Source organism: Schistocerca nitens, chromosome 5, assembly GCF_023898315.1.
Source record: "Schistocerca nitens isolate TAMUIC-IGC-003100 chromosome 5, iqSchNite1.1, whole genome shotgun sequence".
NCBI classification, from domain to species: domain Eukaryota; kingdom Metazoa; phylum Arthropoda; class Insecta; order Orthoptera; family Acrididae; genus Schistocerca; species Schistocerca nitens.
In genome coordinates, this window is record NC_064618.1 from 540,434,564 (window position 1) to 540,454,578 (window position 20,015).

Here is a 20,015-nt window from a genome sequence, read left to right on the forward strand (position 1 = left end):
GTCCTCAACAAAATTTTCAGTTGGTGTGATGAATGGCAGTTAGCCCTAAATGTACAAAAATGTAAATTAAATGTGGATGAGTAGGAAGATCAAACCTATAATGTTGAGATACAGTATTACTAGTGTTCTGCTTGACACAGTGAAGTCGTTTAAATAACTGGGTGTAATGCTGCAAAGCAATATGAAATGGAACGAGCGTGTGATAACTGTGGTAGGGAAGTTAAATGGTCAACTTCAGTTTATTGGGAGAATTTTAGGAAAGAATGGTTCACCTGTAAAGGAGACCACATATAGGTCACTGGTATGACATATTCTTGAGTACTACTTGAATATTTGGGATCTGTACCAGGTTAGATTGAAGGAAGACATCGAAGGAACTCAGAGGAGGGCTGCTAGATTTGTTATTGGTAGGTTCAAACAGCACATAAATGTTAGGGAGATGCTTCGGGAACTCTATTGAGAATCCCTGGAGGAAAGGTGATGTTCTTTTTGAAAATCACTATTGAAAAAATTTAGAGAACCGGCATTTGGTGCTGACTGCAGAATGATTCTACTATTGCCAACATACGTTGCCTGTAAGGACCACGAAGGTAAGAGATGAGAAATTAGGGCTCATACACCCCAGAGTTTATTACAATGGATGGAGACATTGTGGCAGTCAGCTCTCCAGCACTAGTCATGCAGGACGTCATCTCCGACACACCCTCCACCAGCTCCCAAGTGTAGATGACCATCTAAACAGTCACAAGAGCTGTGTTGAACCTTGTCAGCAACAGTGCCATTGCCCAGCTGCAAACATTGTTTCCTTTGCCATACATGCAACAAATGTCCCCATTGGTGCCCAACTTGCCACAAGTGAGGCAAAAAGGGACACTTGCAAGAGTCATGTTGTAACAATCCTGATTCAGATATGCTGCAACTTATGGAAGTGTACTAAGTAGGTGATAAAATGATAGAAGTGCAGCTTTCTGAGGACACAAGTCAGGAAATGTACTTAGTTACATTCATAGGCAAACACTCAATAAAGTTACTTTCAGGACACAGATGCTTCTGTGCCCTTGCTAAAACAGTCTACTTACTTAAGATAAGGGGCACCACCCTTGAAGGTAGCTGAGACAAACCTGTGGGCCTACGGATGTCATCAGGTATCACTGCTAGGAAAATTTCCAGTTTTACTTGATTAGTACGAAATCACTCATCCAGTAAATTTTCTTGAGGTACCTGGGCCCAAAGTAGAGAAAATTTTTGAAATAGACTCTTCCCATTCTTTTGGACTTATGCTTCATGAAACACCGCCATCCCATGCAATCCGAAGTGTCTTGTGCTGCCCTAAAGATCCTGTGATAAATATGCTCAAATATTCTCACCTGGATTAGAGGACACAACTGATTTTTACGCTTATGTCTGCCTTAAGCGATGGACACCCCGCAATTTGTCAAAGCTCGGCTAATGCCCCAGACTCTGAAGCTCCGCCATTCTAGCCTCAGACAGACTAATCGAGACCAACCAACTCAGTCATTGACATCATCTGGATGTGGCATGGAGGGGCACAGGATCAGCACAATGCTCTCGCAGCCATTGTCGACTTTGCAGACCTTGGAGTTGCTACTTCTCATCCAAATATTTCCTCAATTTCCATCAACAGGCTGAGTGGACATCATTCGAGTCCTCCCACCAATAAAAAATCTTGGGGGTTGAACTCAGATCCTCCACACGGCAGTCAGCCACTCTGACCAATTAGCTACAGAGGTTTATCAGATTCTTAAGGATGCTCTTAAATCAGAATTGTATATAATCACTAATAAAGGTGTGTTAAAAGCGATTTCCCATAATCAAAGGATGACTCTACTTGTCACAGTATGCAAACTAAATGGCACTTTATGAGTTTTTAATGGTGGTAAGTGCACAAGCTGAAGAAGAAACTTACCCTCTATCTGCCACAGGCTGTGCATTATGAACAGGTTCTTGATCGTGTTGAAAGATGCAATCACCATCCCAGAATTGCTCTTCAACAATGGGAAGCAAGAAGTTGCTTAAAACATCAATGTAGGCATGTGCTGTGATAGTGCCATGTAAAACAACAAGGGGTGCAATCCCCCTCCATGAAAAACACAACCACACTATAACACCACCACCTCTGAATTTTACTGTCGGCACTACACATGCTCACAAATGATGTTCACTGGGTATTCGCCATACCCACATCCTGCCATTGGATCAGTACATTGTGTACCATGATTCGTCACTCCAAACATCATTTTTCCACTGTTCAATTGTCCAATGTTTCTATTCCTTCCACCAAGCGAGTTGTCATTTGGCATTTACCGACATGACGTGTGGCTTACGAGCAGCTGCTCGACCATGAAGTCCAAGGTTTCTCACCACCTGTCTAACTGTCATAGTACTTGCAGTGGATCTTGATGCAATTTGGAATTCCTGTGTGATGGTCTGGATAGATGTCTGCCTATTACACATTATGACTCTCTTTAACTGTCGGTGGTCTCTGTCAGTCAACAGATGAGGTCGTCCTGCAAGCTTTTGTGCTGTACATGTCCTTTCACATTTCCACTTCACTATCACATCAGAATGAGTGGACCTAGGGATGTTTAGGAGTATGGAAATCTCGTGTACAGACATATGGCACAAGCGACACCCAATCACCTGACCATGTTCGAAGTACGTGAGTTCCGTGGAGTGCCCCATTCTGCTTTCTCACTATGTATAATGACTACTGAGGTCACTGATATGGAGTACCTGGCAGTAGGTGGCAACACAATGCACCTAATATGAAGAAAATTTGTTTTTGTGGGTGTCCGGAACATTTGATCACATAGTGTATTACGCCAAAGTTTTGTGAATTCAAATGGGGATCCTTGGAGAGAAGACGAACATTCTTTTCACAAAACTCTATTGAGAAAATTTATAGAACTGGGGTTTGAAACTGACTGCAGAAAGATTCTTCTGGTGCCTACATACATTTTATATAAGGACCAAAAAGATAAGAGAAATTAGGGCTCTCCTGGTGTCATGCAGACAATCATTTTTCTCTTGTTCTTTGAGTGGACCAGGAAAGGAAATGACTCATGGTGGTACAATGTACCCTCCATCATGCACCATACTATGGGTTGTGGAATATCTATGCAGATGTATATGTGATATTTTATGTCCTTGCTTGATGGTGTTACTAAAATGTATGGAATTTTTTCTACATCTTTGTACAGTAGTGTATGTAACCACCAAGTTTCACATAGTTTGGAGGATAAATAAAAAATGGTAAATATTTTTTAAAGTGTTAACAAGTGCCATTTTGTCCAATCAAAATGTTAAAAATGATTTAACTTCCAAACAATGAGGTACCTTAAAAATGGAAAAAGGCAGTCTTAACTGTTTAAATTTGGCACCATGTAAATAATTTATGATTAAAAAAGGGAACCATTCACCAAATACTAGTGTCATTTTGTCACTGACAGGCAAACAAGAAGAACGAAAACGCACTAGCTTTCGGACAAGTCCTTAAATGTGCTAGACTGTTAAAGAACACACACACACACACACACACACACACACACACACAGTTAAAGTCAAATGGTTCAACACCTACAAAAGAAAATCAATATTATTAAAAATGTGGCAACTACATTTACTTTGAAATTGATACCACAATCAAAAACTAAGAGGTAGTCCTATTGTTACCAGTGACCTCTTGTGTGCTTTATGATAAAAAGTGCTATCCAAATGAATGCCATCTATATGAGTGTTGAAATCATCTTAATTTGGCATTAAGATCATGCCCCTGTTCATGTTGAGTTGCCTAAGGTGACAAATATCTCTGATCATCTTGAGATGGGTTGTTGTGAGGGCATGTAAATTATGCAGCCAAAGAAAGTTAATAGTAATTTATTTTTCAAATATTTGCTTTCTATTCTCACTGATAGTGTAGTAGAAGATAGATGAGATATGAAGAAAGATTTTTTTGGTTACTGTCTCTGGCTCAATTTTTATGAAACTTTTAAGAAGCTTGCTATACAAATGATTACTTAACTTCATCCAGACTTGTACATCTACCATTTTATATACCTGATAGGATGGTTATTGAGTGGGATAGAGCTATAAAGAAAAGTATTTACCTGTTTCCATTGCCTAAATCATCTCGTGCTTCAACTGTTAAATAATGTTTTGAAATCAGTTCTCTGTCAAATCCAGGAGTGTCAGATTTGATGGTAATTATTCCAGTAACTGGATCCAAGGATAAACTGTAAAAGATAAAATTAAATATGAGAACAATATACAATTAAACTTTACTGCATATTTGAAATATTGTAACCACTTTAGAAAATTTTGCAGTGTGATTGCAGTGCATGTAAGTACATAACTTTTCAATATTATGGAAAGGAAAGTGGCTACCTACCACATAGTGGAGATGCTGAGTTGCGACAGAAACAATAAAAACAATATGTAACTGTTTATTAGATTTATACTACATTTGTTCATTATATGGAGCAATGTGTTTACAGTTTACTATTACCGCAAATTTCCTTAGTTTGTTATTTTATCATCATATTAACATCATTTGCAGAACGTAATGTCATTTAATATGTTACATTATTGTTCAATATAGTAGGTCAAAGTTTTGGTTTCACACAAACACTGTACTGCACCACTTTGGTGTTGTCAGATTCACAGTTGTTAGTGTTGATATCTTAATACTACATACAGGTGCTACTACATTTAATGCATACATTTAATGAAACTACATTACATAGTGCCACTTGAACAACTTGAATTCAACACTGTTAACCATTGTCACTTTTCTTTTACAGCCATCCCAGCACAAAATTATTTCTAAAAGATTAAATATGACAATGAAACTATTTAATCATGGGAAATAACTGAGGGTGTAATAAATTCTTTGTTGATGTTTCACCTGCTTGGCCCAATTATTGTTATAGATTCCAAGTAACTCTATTTCTTAAAGGGCAACAGCCTTGCCACAGTGGATACACTGGTTCCCGTCAGATCACCGAAGTTAAGCACTATCGGGTGTAGTTGGCACTTGGATGGGTGCTTGGATGGGTGACCATCTGGGCCACCATGCACTGTTGCCGTTTTTCAGGTTGCACTCAGCCTTGTGATGTCAATTTAGGAGCTACTCAAACAAATAGCAGCGGCTCCGATCAAAGAAAACCATCAAAATGACTCCGAGGGTATGTGCTGACCACACGCCTCTCCTATCCGCATTCTCAGCTGAGGATGACATGGTGGTCGGATGGTCCCGCTGGGCCACTTGTGGCTTGCAGATGGAGTGCTATTTCTTAAAGGAGTATTTTGCTCAGCACTCCACCTCAGAGCTTTTATCTGATGTGTTTCTAAACTTAGAAACTTTCATATTTTCTGAAAATTGTTATTTTAAGCCAAATCAAACCTATACGCTGAATTTAAAGAAAAGTAGGATAACAGATCTACCATGTTAATTTTGGCAACTAAATTGTTTGGAAGAGTTCAGTCAACCTTCCACAATTGTATTTTGAACATGTTAATACTTTTTATGTTACATAGTTGACATAATCAAGCCTGATACACATTTAGAAACCCTTTGATACCAATGGGTTTTCGTAATTTCATTTATAAGTAGAATGTTCATAAATTTGTATATAGTCATCCAAACTACACCTGGCCTATGCCCCATTGGAATTACCTGTCACAAGAAAGAGTGCACCACTTTGATTCATTCAACCCTACCCCTCCCAACTGCAAACCCCTCACAGCTCCCCAACCACACCTTGCTGACTTATTCCATCTGATGTTGGTTGCCTTGGAGGTTGAATGCCCACCAGATGGGATTTACTTTGATCACCTTAGGCGGCACAGTGGCTGTGCAGCACTGTGCTCACACAGTGAGGGTGCCAATGACTTGCCACATCGATGCAGTGGCCAACAGCATTCCATGCAGCTGATATATAGGCAGCTGCCCAGCTCAAAGCTGGTCAGTTCTGTGCGAGTGCTTGATATTGTCGGAACTGTCTTTGCTGTACTTGGATTGGTTGATAACTATCTTGCATCTTTGATTTGTCCTCTGCTTCTCATCATTGGCTATCATCATTGTGGCATCGGCTTTGCTTTGCACCTCACTGTCAGGTCGTTTGTCCTTGCCCTGGTCAGTCTATCTGTTTTGTTCACCAACAGTTAGTTTGGGTTACTCTTATGCAGATATTTCTTCTGGCTGGTGGCTTACTCTGTTTCTCTGTTTCTTCTGGGGCTCCTAGATGCACACTGATATCTGACTACCTGAGGATACAACGTTCCACCTTCCACAACCCCAAAAACTTCCTCCACCCTCAATTAAACACACTGTTCATGAGCACCCACCCATAACACTGTTTTCAATCTTTCTGCCAAACTCTGGCCCTGCAGAAGTCTCAGTACTTTATAAAGGCCTCAACTTTAGCCCTAAACCAAGGTTCAGCCATGCCAGACTTGTAAAGGGCCTTCTTTCCTTTACTCATTCTCTACAGTGGAAACATTTCTTCATCGCACACTCTGCTGACAACAGATAACCTAAATCCCACACAGAACATTGTTTAAAAAAGTTCTGGCCTCCCTCCAATTGTGGCACTCCTCCCCTTTCACCCAATCGTCTACTGGGTACCTTCCAGGAATTCCTCACTTCTAACCTGGCCTTGCTTTCCATTCCTAAATTCCTCTCCAGTGAGTCTAACATTCCTCATATGGAAGATACAGCTATCTGTAACACAAAAACCAGTCCATATTTTAGAGCAGTTATTTTAGAAATTATGTAAATTATGATTTATAAGGCTATTTATGGTCTGTATGTGAACACGGTCCTGTGCAATGGCTAATGTATAGACTAGCAAACTCATCTGTCTGTTTCTAATGTACTCCTTGCAATTGTGGTACCATTACCATACTTTTGTGCATTCTATGTTTGTCAGTAGGGTCACTCATACACTGGTGCTCCCACTCGATGGAGCTCTGCTGTGCATCTGTTCATAACTAGTGTGATGCCCTTCACACATAACAATGTAAGGTAATTAAAGGATTTTTTTGGTATTTATTTCACAGTCTCCTTAGCTGCCCTTTTCAGATCTAATTATTTCCAGTTTATCAAAGCTTAAATTTTTTTCGCATCATTTTTTCATTGTTTCAGTTCTTTCCTGGAAACCAGTTGACAGGCATTGGGGATTTCCAATTTTTCGATATCAGAGTCACATTTTGCTGACGTGTTTGCACTGTGTAAGCATTTTACTGGTGGCATGCACCATGACCAGTTTCTGTAAGTTTGATGAAAACTGTTCCTGTAGAGTATGTTTTTGCACAAGATGGCATCAGGATGTTACCTTATACTTATTTTTATAAATTTACTGCTTTGTAGATAATCTGAAGATGCCTACCACAGGCGAAATGCATAATTGATATTTGATAATAAATACTTCAGCAACCAAGACTGTATTTTTATCTCAAATTTGACAATGGTTGCTGTACCAGGTGAGATAATGGAATGAAAGGAATTTTATATGCATCTTTCTTGTCGAGCAGTCAAAATGGCACAAGCATTGTTATATATAATCTTAAATATAAAATCATGAAAGCTTCTATGAATATTTTGTTCAATAATAGATCTATTTCTGAGAAGCTTATTCCTATTTATGTCCATAAGAATCTCAAAATCAAGAAGGGTCAATATCTAAGTGCAGGTATTTTAAAATGTGCAAAAACAATTATGGCAGATGAAGCTAGGCAACGGCATAGGGAAAAAAACTGGTTACATATTTTGCCTTTTAATGCTTATTTTGATGCCACTAATCTTTCAAGTGCTACTGGTTATGACAATCTAATGCAAATTTTAAATTTTACAGTTTAGGAATGTGGTCAGATGATAATTCAATCAATGATCATAAGATAAAATATCTTACGTGTGCATAACTTCACTCAAAACATTCATCCATAAAATGCTCTGATAATGTCTTCCCATTTGCCAAACATATAGTAAATTGAACTGATGATCAGATTAATGTTCAGCAAACTGCTCTATTAGAGAAAGGTCTTAAATATAACATCGAACCCCATCTTAATGATAGAATGACCACAGCTCTATTAGCAGATCCGAAAACAGCTATTAATTGATTGCACAAAAGAGAAAAAGTTTGAAATTGCTTGTAAAGCTAATAGCATTATTGCTAATGCAGCTGGTAAACACTTCTCTTCCACAGAATACAAGGTTTTGAAATCAGTTAATAAAAAACTGCATGATGAAAATGCCATTTTCACGTGCAGTGATAAAGGGAATAATGTGGTCATGATCCATAAAGCCTCTGATGCAAAGGAACTCAGAAACTGCCAAGATGCTTGCACCTACATCATCCCACCTGAAGAGTTGCCTAGGTTGAAATTAATGAATCCTAGGGCACCATATCTAAGAGCACAAATAAAGACTCATAAAGAACATTGCCCTATTTATCCAATTATTAATGTTATTAATAACCCAGGTGACCCTGCATCAAAATTTCCTTAATGCATTTTAAAAACAGACTATGTCAGGGGTTGTAACAGGAAACAGCTGGTGGGCTTATTACATGGACATTCTTTTCCGGAAGGTATCTCTCTATTGTCTTTCAACATAAAGAATCTCTGTACTGAAGTACCTTTAGAAAAAACTATTTCAATTATTCAAGAAAATTTTTTCAAGCATGGTGACCTTAATAAAAATGAAATCACAGAAATTATTGTTCTCAGAGTTCTTACTTCTCATAATTATCTCTCTTTTAATAATCCTCTTTACAAACAGGACAATGGGGGTATAGTTCAACCCATTGCAAGAAAATTTTGGTGTACAAACATTGCATCATTTTCAGTGGTGACTCTTCAGAAGCACCGCAGCTTGCCAATGAGTTTAATGAATTGCACCTGAAAATATCATTTACAAATAAAATCATGGATGCCACAGGTAAGCTAAATTATTTTGATCTCCAGTTAGAGCTGATTAATAATCAAGTTATTTTTTAATACCTATATGAAGCCAACGCTATTGATTAAATCATTCAGCTTCATTTTGCCATCAACAGTGTTATAAACTGAGCTTTTTCAGCTCAATGGTTCATCATATACTTGGTCTACCTCTCGGTGAAAATGCCAACAGTAAAGAACAGAACAACCCAGAATTTATAGCAAGTAGAAATGGCTATAGTATTTCACTATTCCAGAAGTTGTATAAAGAAAAGAAACTGAAACAGAATGGTTTGCCTACAGTCAGACATCCTAACACAGAGGTAAAATGGATCTCCCCTACCTTTTCCAGGAAACATATCTCATGACTGAGCCACGCTTTTTCAGTGTACAAACACACATATAGCTCTCACAGGTGGTACAAATATATGACATCAACTTCTTTATAAGGAACACACACAGAAAAGTACTTTTGATGCGTCAGGGGTTTACAGACTAGAATGTACCCAAAGCAGTGCTGAATATGTCTGGCAAATGGGAAGAATGTTCACAACCAGGTTTCTGGAACACTTACTTACAAAAAGAGTACTGATAAAACAACACCCGCCATTTGCAAAACAACCGTGGCCTCCTCAATGATCAGTTGATCAGAAAAAATAATAATTTTTTGATATAATGATGTCCATTTTTAAAGAAGTTTAGCCTTGTAGCAGTGAAGTATGCTGGCATCTCCTTTGTTATTTGCTTGACTCCCTTATCCTTAATGCATTGTTTTAGTTCTTGTTTATATTTATGATGACCTTTCATGAGGTTTAATTGTCTTACCGGACAAATATCAGTTAACTTTACTCTCATTTTAGGACAATTATTTTAGAAATTATGTATCTTGTGATATATAAGGCTGGTTAAGTTCTGCATGTGAACACAGTCCTGCACAGTAGTTAATGTATTAAACTAGCCAACACCATCTGTCTGTTTCTACTGCAGTACCTGCACTCGAGATCCCATTACCATACTTTTCCGCATTCTATGTTTGCCAGCGGGGCTGCTTATACACGTTGTGCTCCCACTCCATGATGCTCTGCTGTGCACCTATTCCTAATTTGTGTGATGATATCCTTTACACATTGCGACGAGTATGGTCATTAAAGGATATTGTGGTGTTTATTTTCACAGTCTCCATAGCTGCCCTTTTCAGATCCAATTATTTCCAGTTTATCAAAGCTTAAACATTTTTTGCTGCAATTTTTCACCATTACGGTTCTTTCCAGGAACTCAACTGACAGGCATTGGGGAGTTCCAACTTTTTGATATCTAACTTCCATTTTGCTGATGTATAAGCAATGTGTAAGCACTTTATTGATGGCATGTACCATTACCAGTTTCTGCAAGATCGGTAAAGAATTTCCTGTAGAGTATGTTTCTGTACAAAATGGGGTCAGGAAATTTTCTTACACTTAGTTTTATAAATTTTCTGCTTTGTAGGTAATATGGCCCCCCACCCCCTGCCACCCTCCATGAACCATGGACCTTGCTGTTGGTGGGGAGGCTTGCGTGCCTCAGCGATACAGATAGCTGTACCATAGGTGCAACCACAACAGAGGGGTATCTGTTGAGAGGCCAGACAAACGTGTGGCTCTTGAAGAGGGGCAGCAGCCTTTTCAGTAATTTCAGGGGCAACCATCTGGATGATTGACTGATCAGAACTTGTAACACTAACCGAAACGGCCTTGCTGTGCTGGTACTGCGAATGGCTGAAAGCAAGGGGAAACTACAGCCATAATTTTTCCCCAGGGCATGCAACTTTACTGTATGGTTAAATGATGATGGCGTCCTCTTGTGTAGAATATTCCGGAGGTAAAACAGTCCTCCATTCGGATCTCCAGGCTGGGACTACTCAGCAGGATGTTGTTATAAGGAGAAAGAAAACTGGCGTTCTATGGGTCGGAGCATGGAATGTCAGCTCCCTTAATCGGGCTGGTAGGTTATAAAATTTAAAAAGAGAAATGGGAAGGTTAAAGTTAGATATAGTGGGAATTAGTGACGTTCGGTGGCAGGAGGAACAAGACTTCTGCTCAGGTGAATATAGGATTATAAATACAAAATCAAATAGGGGTAATGCCGGAGTAGGTTTAATAATGAATAAAAAATAGGAATGTGGGTAAACTACTATAAACAGCGTAGGAACACATTGTTGTAGCCAAGATAGATACAAAGCCCACACCTACCACAGTAGTATAAGTTTATATGCCAACTAGCTCTGCAGATGACGAAGAGATTGATGAAATGTATGATGAGATAAAAGAAATTATTCAGATAGTGAAGGGAGAAGAAAATTTAACAGTCATGGGTGACTGGAATTCGACAGTAAGAAAAGGAAGAGAAGGAAACATAGTAGGTGAATATGGAATGGGGGTAAGGAATGAAAGAGGAAGCCACCTGGTAGAATTTGGCACAGATCATAACTTAATCATAGCTAACACTTGGTTCAAGAATCATGAAAGAAGGTTGTATACATGGAAGAAGCCTGGAGATACTGGAAGGTTTCAGATAGATTATATAATGGTAAGACAGAGATTTAGGAACCAGGTTTTAAATTGTAAGACATTTCCAGGGGCAGATGTGGACTCTGACCACAATCTATTGGTTATGAACTGTAGATTAAAACTGAAGAAACTGCAAAAAGGTGGGAATTTAAGGAGATGGGACCTGGATAAACTGAAAGAACCAGAGGTTGTACAGAATTTCAGGGAGAGCGTAAGGGGACAAATGGCAGGAATGGGGGAAAGAAATACAGTAGAAGAAGAATGGGTAGCTTTGAGGGATGAAGTAGTGAAGGCAGCAGAGGACCAAGTAGGTAAAAAGGCGAGGGCTAATAGAAATCCTTGGGTAACAGAATAGATATTGAATTTAATTGATGAAAGGAGAAAATACAAAAATGCTGTAAATGAAGCAGGCAAAAAGGAGCACAAACGTCTCAAAAATGAGATCGACAGGAAGTGCAAAATGGCTAAGCAGGGATGGCTAGAGGACAAATGTAAGGATGTAGAGGCGTATATCACTAGGGGTAAGATAGATACTGCCTACAGGAAAATTAAAGGGCCCTTTGGAGAAAAGGGAACCACTTGCAGGAGAATCAAGAGCTCAGATAGAAACCAGTTCTAAGCAAAGAATGGAAAGCAGAAAGGTGGAAGGAGTATATAGAGGGTCCATATAAGGGCGATGTTCTTGAGGACAATATTATGGAAACGGAAGAGGATGTAGATGAAGATGAAATGGGAGATATGATACTGCGTGAAGAGTGTGACAGAGCTCTGAAAGACCTAAGTTGAAACAAGGTCCCAGGAGTAGACAATATTCCATTAGAACTACTGATAGCTTTGGGAGAGTCAGCCCTGACAAAACTCTACCATCTGGTGAGCAAGATGTATGAGACAGGCATAATACCCTCACACTTCAAGAAGAATATAATAATTCCAATTACAAAGAAAACAGGTGTTGACAGATGTGAAAATTACTGAACTATCAGTTTAATAAGTCACAGCTGCAAAATACTAACAAGAATTCTTTACAGGTGAATGGATAAACTGGTAGAAGCCGACCTCGGGGAAGATCAGTTTGGATTCCATATAGATATGTTGGAACATGTGAGCCAATACTGACCCTATGACTTATCTTAGAAAATAGATTAAGGAAAGGCAAACCTACGTTTCTAGCATTTGTAGACTTAGAGAAAGGTTTAGACAATGTTGACAGGATTACTCTCTTTCAAATTCTGAAGGTGGCAGGAATAAAATACAGGGAGTGAAAGGCAATTTACAATTTGTACAGACACCAGATGGCAGTTATAAGAGTCGAGGGGCATGAAAGGGAAGCAGTGGTTGTGAAGGGAGTGAGACAGGGTTGTAGCCTATCCCCAATTTTATTCAATCTGTGTATTGAGCAAGCAGTAAAGGAAACAAAAGAAAAATTCAGAGTCGGAATTAAAGTCCAGGGAGAAGAAATAAAAACTTTGAGGTTCACCGATGACATTGTAATTCTGTCAAAGACAGCAAAGGACCTGGAAGAACAGCTGAACGGAATGGACAGTGTCTTGAAAGGAGGATATAAGATGAACATCAACAACAGCAAAATGAGGATAACGGAGTGTAGTCGAATTAAATCTGGTGATGCTGAGGGAATTAGATTAGGAAATGAGACACTTAAAGTAGTAAAGGAGTTTTGCTATTTGGGGAGCAAAATAACTGATGATGGTCAAAGTAGAGAGGATATAAAATGTAGACTGGCAATGGCAAGAAAAGCGTTTCTGAAGAAGAGAAATTTGTTAACATTGAGTACAGATTTAAGTGTCAGGAAGTCGTTTCTGAAAGTATTTGTATGGAGTGTAGCCATGTATGGAAGTGAAACATGGATGATAAATAGTTTGGACAAGAAGAGAATAGAAGCTTTCGAAATGTGGTGCTACAGAAGAATGCTGAAGATTAGATGGGTAGATCACATAACTAATGAGGAGGTATTGAATAGAATTGGGGAGAAGAGGAGTTTGTGGCACAACTTGACAAGAAGAAGGGACCGGTTGGTAGGACATGTTCTGAGGCATCAAGGGATCACCAATTTAGTATTGGAGGGCAGTATGGAGGGTAAAAATCGTAGAGGGAGACCAAGAGATGAATACACTAAACATATTCAGAAGGATATAGGTTGCAGTAGGTACTGGGAGACGAAGAAGCTTGCACAGGATAGAGTAGCATGGAAAGCTGCATCAAACCAGTCTCTGGACTGAAGACCACAACAACAATAGGTAATCTGAAGATGCCTACCACAGTTGAAATATGTCACTGAAATTTGAGAATAAAAACCTCTGCAACCAAGACTGTATTTTTATCTCCAATCCAGAACTCATCAACCTTCCCACAAACAGAGGCTCCACCATAGTGGTCATGAATTGTAGTGACTATGTTGCTGAGACTCTCTGCCAACATTCAGACACTTCTGCATAAAAATCTTATGACTGTGATTCTGTCGAGAGCTCAAGAGGTCCATCCCAAAACCTAACACCTGAATCCATCTAACTTCTGACACCTGCAAACCACCACACCCCCCGCTCCCCAAACTCTTAGCTTTTACCTACTTCACAAACTCAACTCCACAAGTCTCCATATTGGGTGACTCACTGTGGCTGGGTTCAATGTTTCCATAGAACAAACCTCTGCCCTTTGCTCACCAACATATCCAACCTCTGTCCATAACCTCCCATCCTACATTCAAGACAACACTCATTTTTTCACTGTCTTTCCACAGTTTCTGTACCATCATCACCAGACTCTTTCTTGGTCATTGTGGATGAGACATCCTTATACACCAACATCCCCCATGCTCATGACCTTGTAGCCACTGAACACTACCTTTCCCAATGTCCTCCTGATATCAAACCCACCATCTCTTTTCTAATCCCCCTAGACATTCACATATTGACCCACAATTATTTCAATTCTGATAGCCAAATCTATAAACAAATCCATGGACAATTGCATGTCACCAATCTATGTCAACTTATGTATTGGCCATCTGGAGGGATCCTTTCTTTGCAGTCATCAACTAAAACCCCTTGTCTGGTTCACATTCATTGACGGCATTCTCATGATTAGTACTGACAGCAGGGACACCCTCTGCTCCTACCTCAATAACTTCAACACCTACTCCCAAATCTACTTCACCTAAGCCTTCTCAGCTCAATGAGTCATCTTCCTACATGACGATCTCCACTTCTCAGATGACTCCATAAATATGTCTGTTCACATCAAGTGTACCAATTACCAAGAACACTCCACTTTGACAGCCAGCACTGGTTCTGTGTCAAAAAGTCTCTTCCCTACAGCCTTGCCACCAATGGATGCTACAACTGCAGTGGAAAGCAGTCAAAATATACCGATAACCATTCCAGAGCCTTTATTCACAGGCCATGTCCTATCCATCTCATCCGTATAGAGATCTCCCATGCCATCTCCTCTGACACCAGTAACTGTGTTAACTAGCCAATGACCAGCACTCTTATGATCACACAATGTCACCCTGGACTTAAGAAGCTCAACCAACAGCCTTCAACAGGGATTCAACTTCCTCTCATTGTACTCTGGGATGAATGATATCTTAGCCAAAATCCTACCCACATCACAAAAAGTTGTGTTCTGCCATCCACCCAACCTACAGAATATCCTTGTCCATCACTATTCCAATCCTGCACCCCATGGATCATTCCCCTGTAGTCAGCCCAAGTGCAAGGCCTATCCCATACACCATCTCTCAAGTCACAGGTATTTCCTACCCTATAAAACGCATGGCCACATGTGCAAGCAGCTATGTTGTATATCAGCTATACTGCAATTATTACACAGCACTTTATGTGGCCATGGCAAGTAATCAACTGTACCCACATGAATGGCCACTGCCAAAGTAATGGCAAACTGCAAATAGGACCATCCATTTGCCAAACATGCTGTGCACCACAACACAGCCATTTGGATGCTCCCTTCCAGAACTAATTTCTCTGAGCTATGAAGTTGGGAATTTTCTCTCCAGCATATCTTGCATTCTCTCCATCCCCCTGGCCTAAACCATTTTCCACTACCTCACTTTACCTTTTCCTTTCTGTCTTACATGCACATCACTTCTTCCCCATACAAATCATGTACTGCTTTGGCCTCACTTATGTTTACTTGCTTATTGCATCCTTACCTACGAGACTGTATACTGATGTGTTATATAGTTATGGGACTTTGTACTGTTCTATACTTTATTCAGTGTTATTGTGGAACTCTTCATGTGTAAACAGAATAAAAACTTGGTTGGTGTTACTTCTGATACTGTGTCTGTATAGTGTTACAACACTTTTATATGTATTTTAACAAATGAATGTTTGACCGTATTCTGTTGTACTCCACGATAGGATTTATGCTGTACTGCCTCACTACCTGATGATTATTATTTCAACTTTGTCTGTTTTGCATTACGAATATTTGATCCTTTTATCCATTTTTATGGTTTATGTTAGGAAATATGTTGTTATGCATAATGCAGATATACTCTACATATTCTGCAACATAGTTTTTATGTAAGGAATATCACTGAACTGTAACCATATATTCATGGTATTTGATGGCTGTTGACTGCAGAAACTCAGGTTGCAATTTTACTTTTCACTTAAAGGAATACATTTCACTTAAAATTTGTTGTGTGTCACTTACAGCTATTCTACTGCTTCTGAAAATGATTGAAAACTGGTGTAAATTATATTGTTTCCCATTACATTAACAATTTGTGTACTGCATGAATCCATTATATTCAAATGAAACAGATGAGGACATACATTATTTGTACACAATGTGCTGTAACAAGCACAACACTGCAGCTGTTGTGGCACTATTTCCACTTCAGTTTTTTGTGCTTCAATGTTTCTTCAATGCTCTCAGTCTACTGAAGTTATCTCCTTATGTCAATATAATGTGCTATTCTTCTCTTTTGGTTAAGAATACTCAATCATGTTGACTTATGATCAGACTTACTCTACAGTAGTACAAAACAGGCAAGATACATGTGCAGAAAATGTGCAGTATGGCAGAGTCATGATGGTCATGGTCCAATGTGTCAATTTTGAAAGACGCCATGGTGTAAATCACTAGACAGTTCAAGGGATTTTTGTGAGATCTCAACACAGCATATGGTGAAATACCCTATTGTTGTGTGTTACAATGACTTAATACAGGCAAAGTTCTCAACATATTTTTTCCTATTTGGAAAGAAATCCCCTATTTATGGAAATTAAAGGAGAGACACAGCTAACACTCAATGAAGACAAAAGGATTGCAGACTTGGCCTTTCTCACTGATAGCATAGGGTACTAAAATCACTTAAACGAGTCACTTCAAGGAAATGATCTGCTTATTCCTAGCATGTATGACAAAATAAATGCATCTTATACTGGACCTTTGGAAATGTAGTTAGAACTCACTGATTTGCAAAACTGCACTCTGCTCAGGGATAGATATTACAATACTACCAATTTGTTAAGATGGTACCATGATGTTCATGCAGAAGAGTTTCCAAAGCTACACACAAATACGGCTAATGTTATTTCTGTGTTTGGTTTGGCTCTAAATATTAGTATGAACAAGTGTTGTCCATTATGAAGAGAATAAAAATAGCAGAAAGGTCCCCAGAGATGATCCAGCACTGAAAAGTGTTCTGTGTCTTGCACCAACAAGAGGTCTCAGCCCAAATATTTCATATTTTGTTCTAAAAAAGAAATGTTTTGTTTCACAAACATAACAAAATACATTAATAAGACAAAACATTATGAGTAATGCCCACCACAATCTTGGATGTCACCTGGTGGTGTTGTGGGCACATGACATCTACATCTACATCTACATCTACATCTACATTCATACTCCACAAGCCACCCAGCGGTGTGTGGCTGAGGGCACTTTATGTGCCACTGTCATTACCTCCCTTTTCTGTTCCAGTCGCGTATGGTTCGCGGGAAGAACGACTGTTGGAAAGCCTCCGCGCACACTCAAATCTCTCTAATTTTACATTTGTGATCTCCTCGGGAGGTATAAGTAGGGGGAAGCAATATATTCGATACCTCATCCAGAAACGCACCCTCTCGAAACCTGGCGAGCAAGCTACACCGCGATGCAGAGTGTCTCTCTTGCAGAGTCTGCCACTTGAGTTTGCTAAACATCTCCGTAACGCTATCACGGTTACCAAATAACCCTGTGACAAAATGCGCCGCTCTTCTTTGGATCTTCTCTATCTCCTCCATCAACCCAATCTGGTATGGATCCCACACTGATGAGCAATACTCAAGTATAGGTCGAACGAGTGTTTTGTAAGCCACCTCCTTTGTTGATGGACTACATTTTCTAAGGACTCTCCCAATGAATCTGAACCTGGTAACCGCCTTGCCAACAATTAATTTTATACGATCATTCCACTTCAAATCATTCCGTACACATACTCACAGATATTTTACAGAAGTAACTGCTACCAGTGTTTGTTCTGCTATCATATAATCATACAATAAAGGGTCCTTCTTTCTATGTACTCGCAATACATTACATTTGTCTATGTTAAGGGTCAGCTGCCACTCCCTGCCTATCCGCTGTAGATCTCCCCGCATTTCGCTACAATTTTCTAATGCTGCAACTTCTCTGTATACTAAAGCATCACCCGTGAAAAGCTGCATGGAACTTCCGACACTATCTACTAGGTCATTTATATATATATTGTGAAAAGCAATGGTCCCACAACACTCCCCTGTGGCACGCCGGAGGTTACTTTAACGTCTGTAGGCGTCTCTCCATTGATAACAACATGCTGTGTTCTGTTTGCTAAAAACTCTTCAATCCAGCCACATAGCTGGTCTGATATTCCGTAGGCTCTTACTTTGTTTATCAGGCGACAGTGCGGAACTGTATCGAACGCCTTCCGGAAGTCAAGGAAAATAGCATGTACCTGGGAGCCTGTATCTAATATTTTCTGGGTCTCATGAACAAATAAAGCGAGTTGGGTCTCACACGATCACTGTTTCCGGAATTCAGAGTAGATTCTGGGTTTCCAAAAATGACATGATACGTGAGCAAAAAACATGTTCTAAAATTCTACAACAGATCGACGTCAGACATATAGATCTATAGTTTTGCGCACCTGCTCGACGACCCTTCTTGAAGACTGGAACTACCTGTGCTCTTTTCCAATCATTTGGAACCTTCTGTTCCTCTAGAGACTTGCGGTACACGGCTGTTAGAAGTGTGTAAGGCTGTGTCCTACGTGAGCGACAGAAGTGAGTGACAGCGCGTGACAGCTTCAGGTGACAAAACACAACCGCAGGTGTAGTTACGGATGTGTCATACATGAGCAACATCTGTGTTGCTGCCTGTCTCACACTGCAACTGGCAACATTTGAATTCAAATGTGTTTGAATCTTGCTACTGCAGCATGTGCGACACAGAGTGACAGCCACATGTCTTCTTGGCAAAGCAGTGGAGCGGACGCAATGGCAGCTACGAATTACTTAACATCCGATGTTAAGAAAACTATTCCGCGAAAAAATTTGATTCTTCCACAACCTATAGCTTGATATCCTTAAATGATAAATGTTAGAATTTATTATCGTTATTCATCATAGTTACTGTGCTGCATGAAATTGAGTACATGGCTGCACGAAATTTTTAAGAATTTGCAGAGGTAGTCACATTGTGTAGACTTTCCGTGCAGTTCATTTAAGGCCTTACATTATTAAGTATGAAATGTAACCAATATATCTAATTTGTATTTAAAGTTGAGACCAGATTGATATCTCTTTTCATTCTTGAGATATTGGTTGTTATATCCGTGGATGGGTAGCTCGCCTGAACCTTTCTGCTCTTCAGGAATCAAGTGGTTGTAAACATCGTCGTACATCATAAAAGGTTCAAGATGTTGAAATGACACTTTTTGGAAATGACAGCACATGGAAAGGACTATTTTATCACATGATTAACACTCGATACGTTTTTGTAAACGTGTGAGCAGAGCGAAAACAAGACTCCCTATAACCTAAGCCATGAGGTTTCGTCCAAATTTTGATAGGCAAACAAAGGGAGAGAAAGAGGTAAACGGAGTATCAAAGTGACCAGCATGAGGTCTAGTTTGGCATGAAAATATTTAACTGCTTGAAAGTAATCATGGTAATGAACGAAAACTTAATAAGCTGAGGAAAAATTGAAATATTTCGCAAAAGCTGCTTTAAATGAAGTGTTAAAAATGTCATCTGTTCAAGACCTAACTATTTTGCACATAAAAAGATACGTTGGTGTGGTATTTAAATGTCAAAAAGGCTTTCTTCAAATGAAGTACGTCAGGAAGGCAAAGGAGGAGTCAGTAAGATCATGCTTTCTGAATGAAACTTGAAATTAAAAAAATGGAAGTAATCACTCAAATATTTTATGAAATTATTTGTGTAAAAGAAATAAGTAGATCAGAAAAACGTTCTACGTGCCTCTGAATGATGT

The 20,015-nt window shown here is 39.3% G+C and overlaps 1 protein-coding gene across 1 annotated transcript in view; it reads right to left on the reverse strand.

The window, feature by feature from the left end:
* The window catches only part of LOC126260154 (cadherin-23-like), a 370,016-nt gene that overhangs the window by 189,017 nt on the left and 160,984 nt on the right, over positions 1 to 20,015 (reverse strand). The window contains exon 12 of the mRNA XM_049957412.1: positions 4,128 to 4,253. Within this exon, the coding sequence (XP_049813369.1) occupies positions 4,128 to 4,253 (126 nt within the window). The remainder of the gene's footprint in view (positions 1 to 4,127; positions 4,254 to 20,015) is intronic.